The 25,157-nt window shown below is 38.7% G+C and overlaps 3 protein-coding genes across 6 annotated transcripts in view; 2 read left to right on the forward strand and 1 right to left on the reverse strand.

The window, feature by feature from the left end:
• Positions 1 to 251: 251 nt before the first annotated feature.
• Positions 252 to 13,005, reverse strand: LOC127431173 (ATP synthase subunit alpha, mitochondrial). The gene is made up of 11 exons (XM_051681478.1): positions 12,853 to 13,005; positions 11,403 to 11,478; positions 11,114 to 11,283; positions 10,283 to 10,456; positions 8,810 to 8,976; positions 4,579 to 4,879; positions 4,212 to 4,436; positions 3,997 to 4,104; positions 3,288 to 3,432; positions 2,315 to 2,465; positions 252 to 480 (listed from the first exon to the last, which is right to left on the reverse strand). Exons 1-11 carry the CDS (start codon positions 12,910 to 12,912, stop codon positions 402 to 404), a joined length of 1,656 nt encoding a protein of 551 aa, XP_051537438.1. The 5' UTR covers positions 12,913 to 13,005; the 3' UTR covers positions 252 to 401.
• Positions 13,006 to 15,329: 2,324 nt separating this feature from the next.
• LOC127431181 (HAUS augmin-like complex subunit 1) lies at positions 15,330 to 22,976 on the forward strand. Its single transcript, XM_051681492.1, has 9 exons — positions 15,330 to 15,459; positions 18,237 to 18,411; positions 18,496 to 18,631; positions 20,452 to 20,586; positions 20,738 to 20,861; positions 20,952 to 21,017; positions 22,430 to 22,501; positions 22,661 to 22,708; positions 22,829 to 22,976. The coding sequence occupies exons 1-9, from the start codon at positions 15,439 to 15,441 to the stop codon at positions 22,880 to 22,882; spliced, it is 831 nt and encodes a 276-aa protein (XP_051537452.1). The 5' UTR covers positions 15,330 to 15,438; the 3' UTR covers positions 22,883 to 22,976.
• A 59-nt stretch (positions 22,977 to 23,035) lies between these two features.
• LOC127431179 (uncharacterized protein C18orf25-like) overlaps positions 23,036 to 25,157 on the forward strand; it is a 35,129-nt gene continuing 33,007 nt past the window's right edge. For all 4 annotated transcript variants that reach the window (XM_051681489.1, XM_051681490.1, XM_051681488.1 and 1 more), the window contains exon 1: positions 23,036 to 23,214. The gene's annotated coding sequence lies outside the window, so the exon portion shown is untranslated. The remainder of the gene's footprint in view (positions 23,215 to 25,157) is intronic.

Here is a 25,157-nt window from a genome sequence, read left to right on the forward strand (position 1 = left end):
GTTTGTTGGAGTATGCAACTGGAAAACTTCAGAATGCATTTTGGATCCTACATTTTAAAGAACCAGCTTGTTTAACCAGTATAACCATTATTAGCACATTAGCTAATAATGCAAAGAAATGATTTTGAATTTAATACATAAGCAGTGTCAAAATCTATCATCAAAGGTGCTTCTTTGGACGTTCTAACAGCATTCCTTATTGAAAATTCAGTTACAAATTATACAGGTAATAGAAGGCAGAGTCACAAGGGTTGAGTTGGGAATACTTTATTCTCTGTTAAGAGATTTTCTGTACACTGAGGATCAAGTGCCACTTGAATATTTTCTTTAGGGTTTGTATAAATTTAAGCTGGCACAATGTGCAAACATTGACAAAACATTAGCGATAAAAAGGAAACAAACTACTCGAAGCTGGACAGGAAGTTGAGCACAGTTGCCTTGAGTTTGGTGTCAGAGGCCTCTGAAATCTTACCATCGCTCCTAAAACACAAAGAAATCAAATAAATAGAGATACATTTACAAAAATCAACCAACAAATGGTAGATACCGAATGGAAAACCATTAGTAATTTTTTTTTTTTTTTTTTTTTAAACTAACTTCCATAAATGGAATGGAAAAACAAGGGGGGAAATTTTTTTTCCCCCCAATGTACAGAGGCATGCAAAAATTTGGGCACCCCTGATCAAAATGTCTGTTTCTGTGAATAGCCAAGCAAACAAAAGATGGCCTGATTTCCAAAAGGCATAAAAGTTAAAGATGACACATTTCTTTAATATTTTAAGCAATTTTACTTTATTTCCATCTTTTACAGTTTAAAAAAAAAAAGGCCCCGAAGCAAATGTTTGGGCACCCTGCATGGTCAGTATTTATTAACACACGCTTTGTGGCCAGCTAAGAGTCTTTCAAATCTTGTTTGGGGGATTTTCACCCATTCTTCCTTGCAAAAGGCTTCTAGTTCTGTGATTCTTGGGCCGTCTTGCATGCACTGCTCTTTTGAGGTCTATCCACAGATTTTCGATGTTTAGGTTGGTGGACCATAGCAAAACCTCCAGCCTGCACCTCTTGAGGTCATCCATTGTGGATTTTGATGTGCGTTTAGTATCATTATACTGTAGTAGAAGCCATCCTCTTCATCTTTTTTACAGATGGTGTGATGTTTGCTTCTAGAATTATCTGGTATTTAATCCATTCTTTCCTCTACTAGTGAAATGTTCCCCATGCCGCTAGCTGCAACACAAGCCCAAAGCATGATTGATCCACCCCTGTGCTTAACAGTTGGAGAGGTGTTCTTTTCATGAAATTCTGCACTCTTTTTTCTCCAAGTATACCTCTGCTCATTGTGGCCAAAAGTTAGATTTTAACTTCATCAGTCCACAGGACTTGTTTCCAAAATGCATCAGGCTTGTTTAGATGTTCATTTGCAAACTTCTGACGCTGAATTTTGTAGCGAGGACGCAGGAAAGGTTTTCTCCTCATGACTCTTCCATGAAGGTCATATTTGTGCAGGTATCGCTGCACAGTAGAACAGTGCACCACTACTCCAGAGTCTGCTAAATCTTCCTTAAGATCTAATGCAGTCAAACAGGTTTTGATTTGCCTTTCTAGCAATCCTACGAGCAGTTATCTGAAAGTTTTCTTGGTCTTCCAGACCTCAACTTGACCTCCACCGTTCCTGTTAACTACCATTTCTTAATTACGATCTGAGGAAACGGCTACCTGATGCTTTGTGGGCATCAATTATTTTAATTTTCAGAGTGCTAGGCAGCTGCTTAGAGGAGACCATAGCTGCTGATTGTTAGGACAAGGTTTGAGGAGTCAAGAGTATTTGTAAAGCTCTGAAATGTACATCACTTGGCCTTTCCAAAGATGATTGTGAACAAGCCATAGCCCCTACAAGCTAATTAAGGTCTGAGACCTTGGTAAAAGTTATCTGAGAGCTAAAATCTCTTGGGGTGCCCAAACTTTTACATGGTGTTCCTTTCCTTTTTTTTTTCCCCCCACTCTAAAATTGTGCAAAACAAAAATAATACACTAATCTTGCTTAAAATGTTGAAAAGAACATTTCATCTTTAACTTTATGCCTTTTGGAGACCAATTCATCTTCTACTCAACTATTCACAGCAACAGAAATTTTGGCCCAAAAGTTTTGCATGCCACTGTAAGTGAATGGTGATGGTAGTCAAAAGTCTGCCTAACATCTGTGTTCCACAGAAGTCATACAGGTTTGGCACAACATGAGGGAGAGTAAATATCAGAATTCTCTTTTTGATGAACTATCCCTTTAAGAGAATCCCTTCTCTAAAGAAAAGGTCACCTGATGGCTGCAAGCAGATCCTGGTGCTGGCTGAGGACATGCTGAAGGAAGGCTTTCTCAAATTTTGTGATCTTGCTAGGCTCCATCTTGTCCAAGTGTCCTCTCACACCAGCATAAATGACTGCTACCTGCTCCTCAATGGCCATGGGACCTAAACAAGAAAAATCAGTAACCACGGGAGCATCAGAAGGCAGAATGATACATTGACTACGTTTACATGGATAGCAGAAAGCAGTTTATTGCAAGAAAACAGCGTTCCCGTTTACATGCACTGTTTAAGTGGCATACTCTTTACTCCCATATACAATTGGCCCCGTCAACAAGCAGCTTTCTCCACAGCAACATAATTTTCCCGCAACACTGGTGTAAACACACATGGCATCTGAGGAAGACTTCGCTATTTTACTTTGGTATATCTGGAAAAAGCAAAATCACCAGAGTTGTTGCTGTTTGTTTCCTTCAATTTCTATCGCAACCTGCAGCAGAATTGAGGCAGCATTGGGGTTTCCCTTACATAAAACTCCAGGATTCTCCCAACGTACAAGTGCACAAATGCAGACTTTTGGGACAGAAGATTTTTTTATATTTGCGTGTATAAATGGGTCTAGTTTATAGTGCATGTGATTTTCCCACTGTACTCTCAGAAATGCTGAACTCTTTCCACTGTGTTAACATGTTGTGGGCTCCATCCTGTGACGTTTGTTATCTGGTCTATTCCAAGAAAGTGCACTCTTCAAACACTTTTGGAGTTTACATGACCACATTAAGCCACGTACTCAGAGAAACCTAGGTGTGTTACACCGCTTTCTCTTAATCCCTTAAACGGCACAAGGAAATCAGTGTTCTTGTTTACATGACGTTACAGAATGCTGCTTTCTGCTAAAACCCTGGAATAAACAGTTTTCTTAAATGCATGTAATGTGGTCACTGATTGAATGTCCTCCAATGCAGTAGGGGGCAGCAGTGTACTTACAGTACTGGCCCTGCTTAAGCAGCTCTGTGAGCCGCACGCCCCTGTTCAGAAGTTGCTGTGTGGCGGCGTCCAAATCGGAACCGAACTGGGCGAAGGCGGCCACCTCACGGTACTGAGCCAACTCCAGCTTCATGGTTCCAGCCACCTGGAGAAAAGACAACAGGACATGTTATTGCCAGAGTAGTTAAGTTTTCCTGTTTGTTGCTCTTGGCTCCCTTTATCACTTGCTTGCATGCAAAGCCGGATAAGTTTTAGGATAAACATGGGACTTTCTATTGTTATTCCAGATTTACAACAAAAGTTCTTAAAACTCAGCCAACCAAGCCAGCAACATTGAAGAATCGGACCATGCTAGGCTGCCTTCAAATGGCCTTGCGTTGTTACAGCCAGATAAGTTTAAAGGCTAAACATGTTTTTTCATATTGATATTCAAGATTTACAACAAGTGTTTTTCTAAAACTTATCCTGAATTCAACCAAACAAGCCACATTGAAGAACAGGACCATTCTGGGCTGCCTTCTTCAAACGGCTTGCGTGGTTAGCCTGATAAGTTTTAGGATAAACAGGATTTTTATGATATTCCATATTGACACCCAAAGTTATCCTAAACTAAACCTTCTAAATTCAACCAAGCCAGCCACGTTAAAGAACAGGACCATGAGAGAAAACACCTGGTTGAACTTTACAGAAATAATAGCAATGCACTGACCTGCTTCATGGCCTTGGTCTGGGCAGCAGAGCCGACACGGGACACAGAAAGACCCACGTTAATAGCAGGACGGATACCCTTGTAGAACAACTCTGTCTCCAAGAAGATCTGCATGAACAGATCAGAAAGTTGATCAGAATGGAGTTTTACCTTGTGTAAGCTGAACACAAAACACAGGGAAAAGTCAACGTTACGACACCTGTACGACTGCTTACCTGTCCGTCAGTGATGGAGATGACATTGGTGGGAATGTAAGCGGACACGTCTCCGGCCTGGGTCTCGATAACGGGCAGGGCAGTGAGGGATCCACCACCAAAGTTGTCGTTCATCTTGGCTGCTCTCTCCAGCAGACGGGAGTGCAGGTAGAACACATCACCGGGGTAGGCCTCACGACCAGGGGGACGACGCAGCAGCAGTGACATCTGGCGGTAGGCAACAGCCTGCAAAAAGCAGCATGGGCCGAGTTTACTTTAAGAGGGTCATATTCTACATTTTTAGCACTTGGACTTAATCTAAACCCCAACTGTTATTACCGAGTGATACGATGCATTCTAAATGATCCCTCGGTTATAGAGTCCTCACCTGTTTGGACAGATCATCGTAGATGATGAGGGCATGTTTGCCATTGTCTCTGAAGTACTCGCCCATGGAGCAGCCGGAGTAAGGTGCCAGGTACTGCAGGGGAGCGGCATCAGATGCGGTGGCGGACACCACGATGGTGTACTTCATGGCATCAGTGTCTGTCAGTCTTTTTACCAGCTGGGCGACAGTGGATCTCTTCTGACCGATGGCCACGTAGATACAATACAGCTTCTTTTTCTCGTCAGTGCCCTCGTTGAAGCGCTTCTGGTTGATGATAGTGTCGATTGCAATGGCAGTTTTGCTAGAGACAACATAAAACTACATTTATATCCTTTGCAGAGGCTCCAACCAAAGTGACTTGCAATTCAGTGTACAAATAGCATTATTTTGCAAACACCAGGACGAATAGTGAATTAGGTCAAAATAAAAATGACACCATAAATTAAGGATCAAACGAGCCACGTTTACATGCGACCAAATAATCAGTTTATAATCCAACTGATAGCTCAATCGGATTGAAAAGCCTTCATGTTAACAAAAATGATCCAACTGAGCTGGATCCTAATGAAATTTCCATCCGATTGAAGTGGGTGGTGTAGACCTAAAATAATCTCATTAAAAGAAAAATATTAGCCATGTAAACATTTGAATCAGACTACTTTCTCAATCGTATTCTAAAGTACCTTGCACTCATGCATTATACTCTTCATGGGAACCCAATTAATGCAAAGCAATGACAAAATGTATTATTTTCCTTTTAAAATTGTTTATTGATTCAAAGAGTTGATAAAAGAAAAACAAAACAAATATACACTGAATCAACATTTAACTCCCTCTACTACCCCTCCCCAATCACCAACCCCACCCCCCAACGAACATCCCCGTGGTCACATAAGTACACACACAAAAAATAAAAATAAATAAAATCATACACATTTAAACTACGCCTCTCCACAGCCCCTCCCCGAGAGTCCCCCAAAAACTCCAAATAACTGCCCCATTTCCCATCAAATGAATCCCAGATCCCCAGCCTTCTATATGACACCTCCTCGAAAGCAGCCACCCTCCCAATCTCCGTGCACCACTCCCGAAACGAGGGCGCTCCAGCCGACTTCCATCCCCTTAAAACAATCTGTCTGCCTGTCATAACACTGGTCAGAACCCAATTTGTGTGATTATCCCCTATTTTGATGACCGCCCCATTGCCTAAAATACAGAGTCTGGGGCAAAATGAAACCCGAGTGCCCAAAACTCTGAATCTTCAACCAAAATTCTTGGATCTTAACACCCCCCCAAAAACATGGGTTAGGTCTCCATCTTCTGATTGGCATCACCAGCAGATGGGTGTGTCTTTAAGACTAAGCCTATACAATCTAGAGGGGGGTCCAACAGAATCTATTTAAAATCATGAATTGCATAAGGCACACCCTTGCATCTCTAGATACAGACTTGACATTTTTTTTAATCTGAGCCACACTCCCTCCTCCAATACCAAGTTTAAATCTTTCTAGTAGTATGCTACTCCCAAATATAGTACAGAGCAGATGGTGCAGCTGTAAATACCTAAAGAACTGAGATCTGGGGATCCCAAAATTTTGAACCAAATTTTCAAAAGCATCAACACTCCACTCTCATATAGGTCACAGAGCATATTAACCTCCCTCACAATACACTCTGACCAGCAGAAAGGGGACTTATTAATACGCAATTTTGGGTTCAGCCATATGCGAGGCAACATTTAAATGTCCAAATTAAACACTCTGGACATGACAAAACGTATTATAAAAAGGTATGCGGGCTCGCACTGAATATTCCGAAGAGCACATACACTTATCAGCCACAACATTAAAACTACTGACAGGTGAAGTGAATAACACTGATTCTCGTTACAATGGCACCTGTCAAGGGGTGGGCTATATTACGCAGCAAGTGAACAGTCAGTTCTTGACTTTCACGTGTTAGCAGGAAAAATGGGCAAGCGTAAGGATCCGAGTAGCTTTGACAAGGGCCAAACTGTGATCTCCAAAACGACAGGTCTTGTGGGGTGTTCCCAGTATGCAGTGGTTAGTACCTACCAAAAGTGGTCCAAAGAAGGACAACCGGTGAGCCGACGACAGGGTCACGGGCGCCCGAGGCTCATTGATGCACGTGGGGAGCGAAGGCTAGCCCGTCTAGTCGGATGCCACAGAAGAGCTACTGAAGCACAAACGAAATGCTGGCCATGATAGAAAGGTGTCAGAACACAAAATGCATCGCAGCTTGCTGCGTAGCCGCAGACCGGCCAGAGTGCCCATGCTGACCCCTGACCACCACCGAAAGTGCCTACAATGGGCACTTGAGCATCAGAACTGGATAATGGAGCAATGAAAGATGGCCTGGTCTGATGAATTATCATGTGGATGGCTGGGTGCATGTGCGTCATTTACCTGGGGAAGAGATGGCAGCAGGATGCACTATGTGAAGACGGCAGGCCAGCGGAGGCAGTGTGATGCTCTGGGCAATGTTCTGCTGGGAAACCTTGGGTCCTGGCAATCATATGGATGTTACTTTGACACATACCACCTACTTAAGTATTGTTGCAGACCACGTAACCCCCTTCATGGCAACAGTATTCCCTGATGGATTCCCAGTGGCCTCTTTCAGCAGGACAAAGCGCCCTGCCACACTGCAAAAATTGTTCAGGAGTGGTTTGAGGAACATGACAGAGTTCAAGGTGTCCAAAAAAAAAATTCCAAATTCCCCAGATCTCAATCCGATTGAGCATCTATGGGATGTGCTGGGAAAACAAGTCCGATCCATGGAGGCTCCACCTTGCAACTTGCAGGACTTAAAGGATCTGCTGCTAAAGTCTTGGTACCAGATACCACAGGACACCTTCAGAGGTCTTGTGGAGTCCATGCCTCGATGGGTCAGAGCCATTTTAGCGGCATGAGAGGGCCCTACACAATATCAGGCAGGTGGTTTTAATGTTGTGGCTGATCGATGCGTGTTCTTTCATGACATCACAAAGCAAAAACATAATGTGCGTGTCATGCTTAATAGGGACTTTAAGCAGCAGGTGCGGTTACGGCGTTCTGGGTTCCATTGCATGTACGTGACTTCAATTTCCTGAAGTCGAAACCATAATTTATAAAGCATTTCTTCTTTGCCATAGTGACAGTTGATCATACGTGATAGATTAGGAAATTAAATGTTAGAATATGTTTTACAAGAGATGATGCAAAGTGAACACACATCCTCCTCAATTTATGTTAAAATTACACACGGTTATAGGCTTTGAATAAAAAACCTCAAATATCGATAGCTATTTACAGGATACCGTACAAGAGTAAAACTCTTCTTCTGACACTTAACACTGCAAGCATCCCTTCTCTTGCCATTTTAAATAGCCTAACTTTTTTCTTGAATGGTTTAATGCTCCTTTCCGCCGTCATTATTGCTTAGTGATTTTTGCATAGCATCCTGTCTGCAGCTGTTGCGTAAAGTTCATATTATTTTGTTTCCACTCCACATCAGTAAAATCCTTAAAAGGACAACTCTCACCCACCTGTCTTTGTATTGTACTCGCATCAAGAGATGCCTGTGGTTAGATAAGAGGGATGGGCGTGAGGCAAGTCAGACAGGGTATTAGACACTGCTTTAAATTCTTCGTTTACCGAGTAGAGTGGGTAACAAAGCTTTTCAGGCATATTTGTTTTTTTAAGATATCTCAAAGCAAAAATGGCAATTACGGTTTTTGGTGCCATTCCCACTTTCTCAGCCTTTCTCCGCTTCTTCAGAACGGAACGACTGATGCTCTTCATATGTGCAGAAGCCTGGTTCAGAATACATGTAATGCACACTTAAACGAATATTTGTATCGGATTGCAAAGTTTAGGGGACATATAAACAGTACATTCGGAATCTGCAATCGGATTGAATTTATTCAGATTGATGAAAATGAGTGCATGTATACAAACTTCACAGCAGCTAATTTTGTTTAGCATCCATACAGTTACATACATAGAACCAAAGACTGGTTGCAGACGAGAAAAGTTACAACAGGAACAACCTCCGTTTAAAACCTCGCTCAAGGGCACAATAGCAACTGAGGTTTAGTCATTTAAATTCGCCCTTTCTGGTGTTTGAAATGGCAAACACAGATTTTTAACCACCAAGCTTCCACAAACCCATTTGATTGATCTGGCCTAGTCTCTGTTTCTACCAAAACCATAATCCCCTAGTCACTTACCCAGTCTGTCTGTCACCAATGATCAGCTCTCTCTGTCCACGGCCAATGGGCACCAGACTGTCCACGGCTTTGATGCCAGTCTGCATAGGCTCCCTCACAGAGATACGGGGAATGATGCCAGGGGCCTTCAGACCCACACGCCTACGCTGCTTGGAGCCCAGGGGTCCCTGTTGCGAGAATGACAAGAGGGGAAATATTGACATTTATCCAAGGAGTTAAATCGTAAAAAGAACCATCTCAGAACAAAGTCTTTATATAGCACAACCAATCTTCAATCTTATACAACAAACTAGGGCTGTCATACTCGATTTACTTCAAATACTCTACAAAATTCCTCAAATGACATAATTGCCAAGTCAACGAATCGAAAATAAGGCTGAAGTCTCCATTAATCAACATCTTATGGAGTTTTGGGTTCCTTGCCACAGTCGCATTCGGCTTGCTCACTGGGGTTCTAAATATAAAAAGAAGTAATTAAAAAATTTAAACAATTCACAATCCTATTTTTTCAAACTATGCAACGATGACTAAGACATTATAGATATTACAGTTTCATTTTCTGTTAATACATTTGATTTTCTGTAAAGCTGCTTTGAAATGATGTGTGTTGTGAAAGGCGCTATACAAATAAAAATGACTTGACGGTCATCAGACGAGGGTGCAAATACATAACGAAAAGGTGTCCACTGTTTAAGAGAGCACTTCAAATTTAGATTTGAAAAACAATGGCAAAAAAAAAAAAAAACAGCAATGCCAGTTTTCACAGTTTGAGGACATTTTACATGGTATGTGGCAAGCGACAAGCTTTTGCGATCTGCAGGATACAGGCAAAACAATCCTGCAACTGCTGCAGCTCAACGCAAGGGTGAAAACTTCTCACGCGATTACTATGAATTTTGTATTCAATTTTGCATGTAAGTGATAGTAAAATGGTTTACCATGTATATAACTTATCCTCAAACAAGACTGGTGGGGAGATTATTTCTGAAAAGATAAAATATTTTATTTCCATGGCCTGTTTTCCCATATTTGAGTTCTTTAATAAAAAATAAAATTATTAAAAAAAGAAAAAGGGTAGATCATGTTGAACTAGTTAAAAGAATGTTATAGCATTTAAAAAAAAAAAAAAAAAAAAAAAGTTTGGCACACCTGGAGAAGCCAATCTCTGTCAACTTGAATTATATACATTTTTTAGATTACAGATCTACTTTGGGTGTCTGTTGGCTTCAGACATTCTGCACAATTGTTTTGTTGTTCAGTTCTAAAATACATAAAAACTTAGGCTAATGAATGCATTTAAGCCAAAGTGACTTTGATCCTTGACAACTTTTTGAGATCAGAGTTAAATAATTTTCCGATTACTCTTCAGAATAACCGTTAGATTACTCGATTAACAAAATAATCAACAGTGACAGCCCTACAACAAACCCAGTTCATAAAAGCTAAAACACCATATCCGATTGGTGGTCAGACCTTGCCATCAATGGCGTTTCCCAGAGCGTCAACAACACGACCAAGCAGCTCCTCTCCAACAGGCACGTCCACAATAGCTCCTGTTCTCTTGACGATGTCACCCTCCTTGATCAATTTGTCATTACCAAACACCACAACACCAACATTATCAGGCTCCAAGTTCAGAGACATGCCCTGCAGAAAGAGCAAGAAAATGTCAACTAAAGCATCAGATCTGAAAGAAATTTGAAAAGTTCACCTTTTGTAAATAAAGCAATTAGGGATGCAATTTATTGGTGACAATGTTGACTTATTGAGACTATATTAGAAGCATAATATCAGGGCTCATTTTTCCAGTTCAAACTACATGCGTCCTCTGTCAGTGTTTCTCAACCAGGGGGCCCGGGCCCACTAGAGGGCCTCAGCAAACTTACTAGTGGGCCTCAAGATGACTACAAATTATTCAAAAGAAGTTTTATTAAATATTATAACAATTTAAATGCTACAAAATAAACTGACAGTTTGCGGAAAGTCTGGAATCACAAAATTAAATCATGATACGCATTTTAAACTACAGACACTCCTAGATTCTGGGCCTTTGAATATAGTCTTGGACAATGGGGGGCCTCAGAATCAAAAAGGTTGAGGACCACTGCTCTATGTCATCTCTTCCACTGGACCCTAAAGAATTTCAATGCCTGATATTCACTTGCAAAATAAGATCCAGCATAAAAAGAAAAAAAGAGAGCTATAAAGTAATAATATACAGTTCATTTAAGGATACAATCATTGTCAAAGCAGTTGTGCTCCTTGATGGCTCCACCATGACCTCTTGACCCTTTGCTCACTCACCTTCAGACCAGAGGAGAATTCCACCATCTCTTCGGCCTGCACGTTCCTCAGCCCGTACACACGAGCGATACCATCACCGATGGACAGCACACGGCCGGTTTCCTCCAGATCTGCTCCAGTATGAGCTCCGAGAATCTTCTCCTCAAGAATGCTAGACACTTCGGCCGTGCCTGAACAAAAGTGCAAGCAGAACATTTGAGCAAGCATGGCAAGATAAGGCAAAAGCAATAGATTAAAAAAAATATATATATATTGCTGCATTTCAAAACAGAGAACATGAACTACAGACCTGTCTTCTGCAGCCATGGTGAGGCGGTGTGTAGATTCTTTGCTCCAACGCATGCAGCAGCTACATTTTTGGAAACCTGGAAACCAGATGGTTAAAATCCAAAAATTATAACTTTGAAAATGAATGTCCAATTAGAATGCAGTTTCAGTCATACAAATCAATGCTTGTTGCATGCGAGCTCTTGACGTTTATATGCTAACAACCACCACGTCATTGCAGCTAAACCCATCCTGCATATAAAATAAGATGTTTAAAAGACAACCAATACATACTAACCATAAGTCCATTTCATTTGCAATAGCCTAATAAGCCACATGTGCATAATGCGATCAACGCACCATCTAAACTTCCTCCTAAACGTATAGTACATGCAAGAGCATCAGAAAAAGGACGCATATATTGATACAAGCACGAAATCTAAAACCCTATTAACCCTTGTGCATAAAAAAAAAAAAAAAGTTACTCAGAGGTCCTTTGAGGACAAAAATGTCCATGTCAAAAAACTGCCATAATAATATTATATTATATTATATTTTCCACTCTCAAGGAGTTATTTTTTTTAAACCAACATCAGTCCTGATCATAACTACCAAATATTCATTCATTTTCAGGATTTTAACCCTTTAAATGCCAGTTTGTTTACATAATGACACACACTGAAAACACACTCTGACATCCATAACACACCCACACAATTTTAGCTGCATCATTTATTCAATTGGCCTGCAGTGCTCTAGAATACAGCAAACAGAAAATAAGAAAAAAGCACGTATTTGCTCCATAGGCTAAACACCAGGAAAATGGCGCCATCTGATGGAAAATATTACATTTAAATTTTGAAGCCAGGGCTCCAGAATGAAAGCATCATAATCACAGAATTCATGATTTTATGCTTTAATGGCGCTTGAATCAAATATTGCAGTTGTAATGGGTTTAAATGGGGTATTTTTGTCCTGAAGGTCCTGAGTGTAACTATTTTGTGTACACAGTGTATTATAGATGTATTATAGGAACTGAGGTTGAAAGATCAAAATTCCCCCAAAAACACACACCTATGGCTAAATGTATGCCGTTGAAATTAACACAGCCAAAATGATCGAAAAAAACGAAATGTCGCACATGGGTTAAATGAACAACAAATCCACTGACAGCATGTCACAACCCAAGACAGATTTCCTGACCTTCAATTGGGGATGTCGTTCATTTAAAACAACCTCACCAAAACGTTGCAGACTTGTTTGTCTGAAAATCACAACTCAAACGTCTTTCAATTGTTCCCTACGAAAAAACAATGCTGCAAGGCATATTAAAGTTGAATAATATAATAGTGCGCGAGACATACACGGGCCCTTCACAATGCAAGATGGCGGCGCGCGTCCTCAGGTCACTTAAAAACGCTGACATTCACCGGTTCGGTTTTGTACATTCGTTAAATCTCAATGCAACTTACGAATCCGGCCCGTCGGGGCAGGGTGCGGGCCAGAGCCGCCGCGACGCGAACAGACAGCATGACTGAGAGGAGTTTGTGTAGTGGAGCTCGAGCGTGTGTCCTCCTGCAGCCGGCTGGAGCGCGAGGAACTTGAGTGAAGGAAATGGAGGTCACGCGAGCAGCTCATATATGAAAGTCAGCGCGAGACCCGGATATACTTGCGCGAGACTGAACGACAGATTATTAATGGTTTTTTTTATTATTATTGAAACAGCAAACGTGTTTAACATGTTCAAATACAATACAAACGCTACAAAAAACGGGGTTTAAAAGACAAAACTCTTATAAAGTTATATAAATACATATTTACAACAAATCTTTGTGCTTTACTATTTTTAAATAACTTTGCAATCTTATGATAACATTGCAATTCTATCAGAAAAATATTACATTTGTGTTTTATTTTTCGACAGTTTCATTTCATGGATATTTTTTGTTTATTTAATTTATTTATTTACAAATTAAACCATTTATAATATCAATATAAAAAGTATTTAAAAAGAGAGAGAGAGAAAAAAGTGGGGAAAAGTAAAAGACAATACAAATAGTTAAGGGTTTCAATACAAACAGCATTATGTTAAATTATACAAATTAAAGATCTTTACAAATCTTTTGGCTTTACCATTTTACAAAGTTTAATCATGTTGTGATATCCTTGTAAGTCTATCAAAAATAGGTTAATATTGGGTTTCTTTTCTGACCATTTCAACTTATGTAAAAATAACCTTCAATAAATAATTATACAATTTACAATAAGAGTTAAAATCTTTGTTTTGAATGAAAATAAAGTAAAACATAGTATTCTTCAATGGAAAAAGAATAATTCGTTTTTCTACACATAAATTGAGCAACAAGATGGCAATTCCAAAATAGGTGGGATAATGTTTCTGGTTCAACCTTACAGAATGCACATTCATTATTAATTTCAATTTTACATCTTTTAGTAATATAATCTTTGACAGGATATATTCTATGAATAATTTTAAAAGTTACCTCTTTAATTTGATTAGTTATAAGGTGTTTATTACCAGGGTTGGGGAGTAACGGAATACATGTAACGGGATTACGTATTTAAAATACAAAATATGTAACTGTATTCCATTACAGTTACAACTTAAATAATTGGTAATTAGATTACAGTTACATTCAAAAAGTATTTTGATTACTGAAGAGATTACTTCATTTGTTTCATTTAATATTTATTCCAATCAGATGGAAAACATTTATACATATAAATGATGCGATCCAAAGTGCATTTGAACAGCGGTGAAACACTTTCTTATGATGTGTTACATTCATACGAGCAGACAGAGACGTAAGTTTGAAGTAAGTTTGGAGCAGCAGAAATAGAAATAAACCTTGTGTAAATTGTCAGCTTTACGCTAAGCTAAAATGCTATTTCTAGCTATTTATCATATTTTTTTATCAAGAAAATTCACATTGGATCATAATTTCTTTTTTCTAGTAAGATCTTTGATATTAGGGCAAAAATCTTATTCTTGATAATAATATTTGTATTGTTTTCCTGTAAAAATATCTAAAAATCCTTAAAACAAGATCAATTTGATTAATCTTGTTTTAGAAGCAACACTGCATAAGATATTTAGGTTTTTCAGAGAATGTATTTTTAACGTGTATTTTGTCTTACTGTACTGGCAGAGTCTTTATAGTCAAAACAAGTGAAAAAATCTACCAGTGCTGAAGAAGTAATCCAAAGGATTTAGATTACATTACTGACCTTGAGTAATCTAACGAAATACGTTACAAATTACATTTTACAGCATGTATTCTGTAATCTGTAGTGGAATACATTTCAAAAGTAACTCTCCCAACCCTGTTTATTACATTGATTCCATTTTTCCAATGTATATATTCCAAATTAATATTCAAATATATGACACTAGGGGGAGTGTTATTGCTTCTGCACATATATCTGATATTGCTATTATTACATTTTCTAATATCTAATATCTACACCTTCTAGAGGAATAAAAGCTATAAAATCTTATTTTTTACAGATTGGAAAATCTGATAAATTCCTGAACAGCACTCTTACTCCTCCAGGGATGGATCTCAATTTTTTTTAAATTTTTTAAAAAATGTTTACTAATGGAATGGAATAAACATGTTTATTTATTTATTTATTATGGTCAATTAAATAAACTGAATATTACGTTTAATTAATATTCGTAAAATTCGGTGCTTTTATACTTGGTACCTTTATTTTTCTAATGTACATTTAATTTTCATCTAAGGCTGTACACTTGCAGTTTTTATTTATGTTTTGTTTTGTTTTTTGTTTTGTTTTGTTAATATCCTGCCACAAAAAACGAGCAAAAAAACGGAATAAACTTTGTACACTGTAGCTGGGCGGAGCCTCAGTTTGCCATAATTTAATTGGTCAGCTTTTCATGTGGCCAGCCAATGAGAGCGAGTGCCTTGCGACACCGGAACAAGAAAACAGTGTGGCGCGATATTTCAGTTATTCGGCTTGAAAGTTCAATTTCAAGTAAAATGTATTAAATGTGATGCGCAGCTTGAACAAAAATGTGTGAGAAAAGCAAGATTGTGAGTAATTGTCTTTGTAGAATTAAACAATTATGTTAACAGCTTTTCTGTTAGATGTTCACTCTTCTTTCTTGTAGTAGTGGTTAACTGTACAGTGTACGACAGAGACTCTAATGGATTGTGTGTTTTGTCATGTTTTATGTCTTATGCTTTGTACTTCCTAAGCATACTGAAACAATTTACAGCTGAAGTCAGAAGTTTACATACACTTAGGTTGAAGTCATTTAAACTCATGTTTTAAACACTCCACAGATTTCATATTAGCAAACTATAGTTTTGGCAAGTCGTTTAGGACATCTACTTTGTGCGTGACACAAGTAATTTTTCCAACAATTGTTTACAGACAGATTGTTTCACTTTTAATTGACTATTTCACAATTCCAGTGGGTCAGAAGTTTACATACACTAAGTTAACTGTGCCTTTATGCAGCTTGGAAAATCCCAGAAAATGATGTCAAGCCTTTAGTCAGTTAGCCATTTAGTTTCTGATAAGAGGACTCAGGAAGGAGACGCATTCTGTCTCCCAGAGATAAATGTAAATCGACCCCAGAGCAACAGCAAAGGACTTTGTGAAGATGCTGGAGGAAACCGGTAGACAAGTATCTATATCCACAGTAAAATGAGTCCTATATCGACATAACCTGAAAGACTGCGCCGCAAGGAAGAAGTCACTGCTCCAAAACCGCCATAAACAAGCCAGAATACAGTTTGCAAGTGCACATGGGGACAAAGATCTTTTTGGAGAAATGTCCTCTGGTCTGATGAAACAAAAATTGAACTGTTTGGCCATAATGACCATCGTTATGTTTGGAGGAAAAAGGGTGAGGCTTGCAAGCCAAAGAACACCATCCCAACCGTGAAGCATGGGGGTGGCAGCATCATGTTGTGGGGGTGCATTGCTGCAGGAGGGACTGGTGCACTTCACAAAATAAATGGCATCATGAGGAAGGAAAATGATGTGGATATATTGAAGCAGCATCTCAAGACATCAGCCAGGAAGTTAAAGCTCGGTCGCAAATGGGTCTTCCAAATGGATAATGACCCCAAGCATACCTCCAAAGTTGTGGCAAAATGGCTTAAGGACAACAAAGTCTGATGTAAACTAGTTTGCTGATGACACGACGGTGGTAGGTCTGATCACTGACAATGATGAAACAGCCTACAGAGAGGAGGTGCACACTCTGACACACTGGTGTCAGGAGCACAACCTCTCCCTCAACGTCAGTAAGACATAGGAGCTTGTGGTGGACTTCAGAAGAAAAGACAGAGAACACAGTCCCATCACCATCAATGGAGCACCGGTGGAGAGAGTCAGCAGCTTCAAGTTCCTGGGTGTCCACATCACTGAGGAACTCACATGGTCCATCCAAACTGAAGTCATTGTGAAGAAGGCTCATCAGCGCCTCTTCTTCCTGAGACGGCTCAGGAAGTTTGGAATGAACCGCCACATCCTCACACGGTTCTACACCTGCACTGTGGAGAGCATCCTGACTGGCTGCATCTACGCCTGGTACGGCAATAGCACCGCCCACAACCGCAAAGCACTGCAAAGGGTGGTGCGAACTGCCAGACACATCATCGGAGGTGAGCTTACCCTCCCTCCAGGAAATATATACAAGGCGGTGTGTGAAAAAAGCTCGGAGGATCATCAGAGACTCCAGCCACCCGAGCCATGGGCTGTTCTCACTGCTACCATCAGGTAGGCGGTATCGCAGCATCAGGACCCGCACCAGCCGACTCCATGATAGCTTCTTCCCCCAAGCAATCAGACTTCTGAACTCTTGATCTCCCACAATCAAAATACATCAGCACTGCACTTTATTACTCTTATATCTCACACCGGACTGTCATAAATTATATTATTATTATATTATATTCTCTATTAACAACTTACTATTAACCGACAGCCTGAATGTCAATACAGTACAATACTGTACATTCTATATATACTATATATACTTTTTTATATATTTTTATTTTTATTGAATAATGTGTATCTATATAGTGCATATTGTATACTGTACAGTGTATGTTATTATTTGTATATTGTTGAGTGTAATTATGTGTATATCAGATGTTTAAATTGTGTTGTGTTAATTTGATGTTATTGTAAATTGGTATATGTCTCATCACTGTCACGACTGCTATGTTGATCGGAACTGCACCCAAGAATTTCACACACCATTGCACTTGTGTATATGGCTGTGTGACAATAAAGTGATTTGATTTGATTTGATTTGATTTGAAGTCACAGTATTGGAGTGGCCATCACAAAGCCCTGACCTCAATCTGATAGAAAATTTGTGGGCAGAACTGAAAAAGCATGTGCAAGCAAGGAGGACTACAGACCTGACCCAGTTACACCAGTTCTGTCTGGAGGAATGGGCCAAAATTCTAGCAACTTCTTGTGAGAAGCTTGTGGAAGGATACCCAAAACATTTGACCCAAGTTAAACAATTTAAAGGCAATGCTACCAAATACTAACAAAGTGTATGTAAACGTTTGACCCACTGGGAATGTGATGAAAGAAATAAAAGCTGAAATAAACCATTCTCTCTACTATTATTCTGACATTTCACATTCTTAAAATAAAAGTAGTGATCCTAACTGACCTAAGACAGGGAATGTTTTCTATGATTAAATGTCAGCAATTGTGAAAAACTGAGTTAAAATATATTTGGCTAAGGTGTATGTAAACTGTACAAACAACAAGGTGTTACAGTAATGGAATATAGATTCTTGAATCTTACAACACTTGCTTGTACCATGTTATTCAGGTGACCCAATGGCTCAAGAAGGTGTTCGGGCAGCAGCCGGTACCAGAGTTTGAAGTAAACACACGCACTGTAGAGATTCTCCACGAGCTGGCAGAGAGCAGTGAGATGAGATGCAGAGAAATCGCGCTGCTCATCGAGGACCACGAGCAGAAAGCAGCAGAGTACAGCAGTGATGGTGAGCACAAGATTGACATGTTTCACTCATTTACTTGTCCAGCTTGGGCTGGTGTTCCATAAGATTAACTTTCATCTATGACAGGTGCCCACCTACAAGAAGTTCTTCTCCAGGGAGTGGGTCTGCAACCCGGAGGAGTTTCCAAACCCACAGTGGACCTGCTGTCGGTGCTGGAAGGCACTGCTGAGGTGCTTAAAATCAGGGACACATCACTTGAGAGGTAGAATAACATGACTTTAATGTTGTGAATGAATGAATGACCAAAATTTCGGTTTTACTAATTTATCGGTGCAGATAGTTGTTTTTGTAACTATTGGTTATCGCAAAAATGAACACAGATAGTTGCCGATTGTTTGTAGTAATAGTAGTAGTATTCCTGTGTTTAACTCTGTGGTGAAAACCCTTTATCTGGTGAATCTATAGGCTACAAAAAGCTTAATTTGGTGAATACTTACATATTGAGCATTGTAATGGAATTCACAATTGTTAATTTGAAATGTTATAGAAAAGACACCTGAGAATTGACAAACTATTGATGAATGATCTACTGTAATTACAGCTCATACAGTATTTAGCCCATTTGACAGTGTTTATTTTATAGTGATTCTATTGTAATATACAGTATTGTAGATGATTGTAAGAATGCATGTTTTGTTTCCCATGTGTTTGTGTGAGCTGGAAGCAGGGCCGTTTCTAGGCATATGCGAACTAGGCAGTCCCCTAGGGCGCCACCAGCTGGTGGGAGGGGGCCAAATTAGAAAGCTGCCTCCAAACTCCGCACTGCACACTGGATATTATTGGGATTTTGGTTTCACAACAAACTAAGGCTGGGCGATGTTGCTACAAAAATTATATCTCTATTTTTCAGCCTTTTTCAGCCTTGACAATAATCAATATAAATCTCGATAGCTTTGTGTTTGCGATGAAATGGCTAAAAATAAATAAATAATAATAATAATTATCAGAAGAACCATCATTTCATCCAAACAGACACTGTAGCCAAGTAGACTCAATATTTTAAAGGCATTTAATAAAAATCTATTTAAAAATAATAAAGACCTGTTTCCCCTCAGTTTTTTTTTTTACGTTTTTTTTTTAATTATTACTAAATTGATATGCACTTTTATATTTATATTTTATATTCAGTGATATATTGGTGCCTAATACAAAGCATTATATACCTTCATATATTTTTACAAAAACAAATCGTGAATGAGCAGGATGTGCAAAAACGACTTCTCTTATTTTTTTGGAACCCAGTTGAATATTGCATAATACCAAAATATTACTGTGGGTCACCTTTTTATATATATATATATATATAAATTTACATTTATTCATTTAGTAGACTCTTTTATCCAAAATGACTTACAAAATAAGCAATGATACAAAAGACCTTACCCAGTCAGTCTTATTTTTATAATATAATACTGAATTATCATTCATGTTTTGAGGATTAGATTTGTTTTATATACCAGTAATAGCCTGTATTTTCTGTCCCATTTTACTTCACCTTCACCTTGTTTAAAGTGTTCTGCATCTGGTGAAACGCTGTAATCTCTTCCTTTTCTGTTATACTGTGCCACCTTTGTAGATTTGTATAATAACTTGTAGTGGTTACTTATGTTTGGAATTGCACGAATGCATGAACCTGCAGTATTTTTCTTTCACAATGCATGTGAACTGCTCTAATATCACTTAAAACATGAGCCCATGAGCCCTGCATGTGCGATTATTCTCAAACGAACACCGACCATGTTTATCTGTCTTTAATTGCAGCCTTTTACAGTTTTATATTCACATATGACCATATTGCCATTTTTATATTATTTTGATTAATTGTACAGTCCTGAAGAATCATGAAATTAGTCTACCGATGCTCTTTATGAAATTTAACGTACACATAAAAAGCACATTAAAATCATCTCGACTACATGGTGAATATTCGATATATTGCCATGTCTTTGCTAAATGATCAAAACTAAGTCTGACAAGTAAATTGTGATGTTTGTGAGTAATTTCTATCCATTGGGTCTCCAGCTTCATGCCTGCAATCAATAAACTGACCAATGATGTGCTGGAGTCAGCGAAAACAGACAGGAGATTGCAGCGGGAACTCTCTGCGGTGAGGAAGAAGATGACTGTCACAGTTGTTCTTCGTAAAAAACTCCAGGAGTAAGGAAACACAACGTCTCTGTTGTAGTGCAATATTTTGAAGATGTGTTTAGGAATTAATGTTCTCTCCTTTTTTATGCATTACAGTTTTGTCTGAATAACTGCACAGATGTCTCATACTTTTGTTTAGGCATGTAATTATGTCTTTCAGCAATTTGATGAAGATCACACATACACATCAGGTGGAAGCAGCGACAATAGAAGAGAGACTTCTTAATATGGACTTCATGAAGAATAAATTCAGAGATCTCACCTGCCGGAATAAGATGGCAAAGGTGTTGAAGTGTTTGGAAAACAACCATGAATTTATAGTGTGATATCTTTCATCCAACTTTACAAACTCAATCTGTTTTTTCTGTGACCAGAAAAAGTTAGACTCCCTGCATATGGAGGATGCACTTTCCCATCAGGCCATTCTTCAGTTGTCAGAGGTAACCTATATCTTAACTTAGAACGTACAGGACTTACAGTACATTGTAAAAATGCCATGACAGTTTGGAGATTCTACTCTAAACGGTTCACATACACAGACTCAGAAATTGTTCAACACAATGAATCCATGTGTTGTTGATGATGGCAAAAATACTAAAAGGGATGGCTCACCCAAAAATGAAATTGTCTTCATTTACGCACCTTCATGTTGTTCCAAACCCATATGATTTTCTTCTATAGAACACAAAAGAGGATACTGGGCAATATGTCTCAGTCACCATTCACTTTCGTTGCATCTTTTTCCATTCAATGAACATGAATGGTGACTGAGGCTGTCAGTCTGCCTAACATCTCTGTTTGTGTTTCATGGAAAGAAAGACAACAGTGATATGTGTCTGGACCAACAGTTTACTTTTTTTTTGTTAGCTATTACTATTAATTGACCTAAATACTATGCTAATATTGCGTAAATGGAACATGACTAAAACAAAGTTAATCTATCTGTCACTGACATTTTTGCACACACCTACTACTACCATTATGTATAAATAGCCTCTTATGATGTAAATGGTTAGTTGATGTGCTAAAACTAGTAGTTCACCCAAAAATGAAAATTCTCTCATCATTTACTCACTCTCATGTCATCCTGGATGTGTATGACTTTCTTATGCAGAACACATATGAAGATTTTTAGAATATTTCAGCTCTTTAGGTCCATACAATGCAAGTGAATGGTGACCAGAACTTTGAAATTCCAAAAAGCATATAAAGGCAGCATAAAAGTAATCCATAAGACTCCAGTGGTTAAATCCATATCTTCTGAAGCGATCCTTTGCTTAATAAAACATAATAAAATAAAACTCCTTTTTCACTGTACGTCTCGCCATTGCAGTCTCTAGGCACGATCATGAGTTCAAGCTTGATTTCACTTACTAGTGCTTGATGCATACACAGAGCGCTAGATGCCACTATAGGAAGTGTAATCAAGCTTGAAATCATGATCGCCAAGGGGAGTAATAGTAAAAAAAAAAAAAAAATTGTTTGATCTTATCCGAAACCGATTGGATAGCTTCAGAAGACATGGATTAAACCACTGGAGTCGTATGGATTACTTTTATGCTGCCTTTATGTGACTTTTGGAGCTTCAAATTTCTGGTCACCATTCACTTGCATTGTATGGACCTACACAGCTGAGATATTCCTCTAAAAATCTTCATTTGTGTTTTGCATAAGAAGAAAAGTCATACACATCTGGGATGGCATGAGGGTGAGAAAATTGAGAGAATTTTCATTTTTGGGTGAACTATACCTTAATAACATTTGAGGGTTTTGTAAATAGAAAAAACTACATCTATCAGGCAGGTAAAAAATTAATTACACCCTTTTCTCTGATCTTCTATGCTATACTTAGAAAATTGCAGCACTGAAAGAGGAAACACTACCTTGGAAGAAGAAACTAGAGCCATATAGTGATATGAGCCCTGTAAGTACAGTTCATATGAAGGTTTTCCATTTTTAATTGTGTTGATGAACATTAAAGGTTGGTTAAATAGTTAACCATTTATATTTTTGAATGTCCATAGCACATTTCTAAGGACACATTTTTCAATAAAAATAAATAAATACATTTATTTTGATATAGAGTCCGGCTCTGGCACGGGTGAAAATCGAGGAAGCTAAACGAGAGCTGGTAATTTTGTTTTTGTTTATTTATTTTTTACATAAACAATTTTAGTCTTGTTGGATATCCCACAATATTGATATTTGATTCATGTGTTTTGTGGTTTTTAAACTTGTGTTTCATCCCAAGGCTGCATTGGATGCTCAGCTGGAGCAAAAGATCGACTTCATGAACACTATGTAATAAAACATTATAAAATATGTAAAAACATAAGAAAACGTGTTTATAAGTGTGCATGCAAATATTTGCAATAAACGCAATACCTCTCCAAACGTCATGGTGGCGCTGTTTATTTTTCCTCTACGTCATGTCAGCCGGAAATTACGTACTCGCATTTGCTCCAGGACGGCTACTGGGTACATTTTAAATTAGCAAACTGTTCTAAAGGGGTCGGAAAGTCGAGAACCCAGAGCTATTATTCCATATAATATCTGTTACTTTACATTTGCATACATATGTTGGTCTACGCCTAAGATGATACAGAGAACACACACATGAGGACAGTTTTGATCCAGGTAAGCCGCTGTTGTCGGGTGTAAAGCGGAATACTATCAGTACAGCCTTCCATTTTGAGCCAGTACTGCAGTTTGGAGCTAAACCTACTTTCACTTTAAATAATGCATGCTTTTATTCATGAATATTTGTAATCTCCATTTAATGTGCAAATATGCCAGTGAAAGTGCTGCAGTTGAACCTGCAGACTGTGAAAGTGTGTGTCGCAGGGTAAGTTTTTTTTTTCTTTTTTCTTTTTTCTTTTTTTCTGTCTGTACTGCAGTGAGTCAGTGCAACATTTGTGTACATTAGTTTTATTGTTTTTAGGCATCTCATGGGGAGCTTGAAGAGTTAGGTGCAGTATTCCATCTATTTACTGCACAGCTGCATTCCAGTACTAATTGCATTGAAATGCAATGCTATTTGTGCACCATGTTTTAACACTGGTAATGTTCCAGAGTTTTAAAACATAAAGTAAACTCTGGATTCTGGTAATATTTTGAGGACGTTTGCATTGATTTGGATCACCTATAAATGAACCCTCGCAATACTACAGGGTGATAAACACACTATTGCATGCACGTTTAACAGTAGCTCAGTCCATGTGTAACCAGTCCTACCTGACCTGCTCTGAGCGGGATTCGAACCGGCGTCTCCGGCATGGTTGGGTGTGCTAACAAGAAGGCTAAAAGCTACAAATAATTGGAATCAAGGGCGTAGATTTGGCTTGAACAAATCTACTTTAATTATTGGGGGGGATATCTACGCCCCTGTTTGGAATGGAAACCTGTACAAAATACACCAAAGTGACGATGGTTTTCGTGAAAATGCCACAACTGCTACTGTAAAATAACACATTAATTTGAGATCTCTTTCAAACAATGTAAGAAACTTTTAAAAAGCTTGCCGTCCTTTAGTTTTTATGAGGACGGTGGCAAATATCGGAGACATTCAATTTACCTCAATTCTTTTTCAGAAGAATGAGCTTTATTTACAAGTATGCTTACACATACAAGGAATTTGTCTTGGTGACAGGAGCTTCCAGTACACAACAATATAAAAACAGCAACAAGACTTTAAAAAAATTATTAAAATTGAATAAAAAAATAGATAAATATTGAAAAGAAAAAAGTATATATAGAATACACAATAGACTATATATAAATATATATACATACATATACATACACAAATGAATATATATATACATACATACATAGTGCAAATCTTAATACAAATCAGTTATGTACAGTGCAAGGGAATGTAATGGCAAAGAAGAGGTAGGATGTGTTGGATAATACAAAAAGACTAAGCTGTGTATTGCACATAGTTATTGCTCAAAGGGAGCAGTTTTAACTGTTCATGAGATGGATAGCCTGAGGGAAAAAACTGTTCCTGTTCCTGACGGTTCTGGTGCTCAGTGGTCTGAAGCGTTGGCCAGAAGGCAATAGTTTAAAAAGGTAGTGGGCAGGGTGAGTGGGGTCCAGAGTGATTTTTCCAGCCTTTTTCCTCATTCTGGAAGTGTATAGTTCTTGAAAGGGGGGCAGGGGGCAACCAATAATCCTCTCAGCAGTCCGAACTGACCTTTGTAGTCTTCTGATGTCTGATTTTGTAGCTGAACCAAACCAGACAGTTACTGAAGTGCAGAGGACAGACTCAATTACCGCTGAATAGAACTGTATCAGCAGCGGTGGCAGGTTGAACTTCCTCAGCTGGCGAAGGAAGTACAATCTCTGCTGGGCCTTTTTCGCAATGGAGTCAATGTGGGTCTCCCACTTTTGGTCCTGTGAGATGGTAGTGCCCAGGAACCTGTATGACTCCACTGCTGCCACAGTGCTGTTTAGAATGGTGATGGGGGACAGTGTTGGGGGGTTCCTCCTTAAGTCCACAATTATTTCCACCGTTTTGAGCGTGTTCAGCTCAAGGTTGTTTTGACTGCACAAGACAGCCAGCTGTTTAACCTCCC

This window comes from Myxocyprinus asiaticus, chromosome 40 (assembly GCF_019703515.2).
Source record: "Myxocyprinus asiaticus isolate MX2 ecotype Aquarium Trade chromosome 40, UBuf_Myxa_2, whole genome shotgun sequence".
Lineage (NCBI taxonomy): Eukaryota > Metazoa > Chordata > Actinopteri > Cypriniformes > Catostomidae > Myxocyprinus > Myxocyprinus asiaticus.

Excerpts from the sequence above, each read along its gene's own strand:
- LOC127431173 (XM_051681478.1), bottom strand. The coding sequence starts at position 12,912 with ATGCTGTCTGTTCGCGTCGCGGCGGCTCTGGCCCGCACCCTGCCCCGA. Across the intron at positions 4,437-4,578 it reads ACGATGATCTGTCCAAACAG|GCTGTTGCCTACCGCCAGAT; the intron begins GTGAGGACTCTA and ends TGCTTTTTGCAG. Across the intron at positions 2,466-3,287 it reads GCTTAAGCAGGGCCAGTACT|GTCCCATGGCCATTGAGGAG; the intron begins GTAAGTACACTG and ends TTTCTTGTTTAG.
- LOC127431181 (XM_051681492.1), top strand. The coding sequence starts at position 15,439 with ATGTGTGAGAAAAGCAAGATT. Across the intron at positions 18,632-20,451 it reads AGGGACACATCACTTGAGAG|CTTCATGCCTGCAATCAATA; the intron begins GTAGAATAACAT and ends TTGGGTCTCCAG. Across the intron at positions 20,862-20,951 it reads GCCGGAATAAGATGGCAAAG|AAAAAGTTAGACTCCCTGCA; the intron begins GTGTTGAAGTGT and ends TTCTGTGACCAG.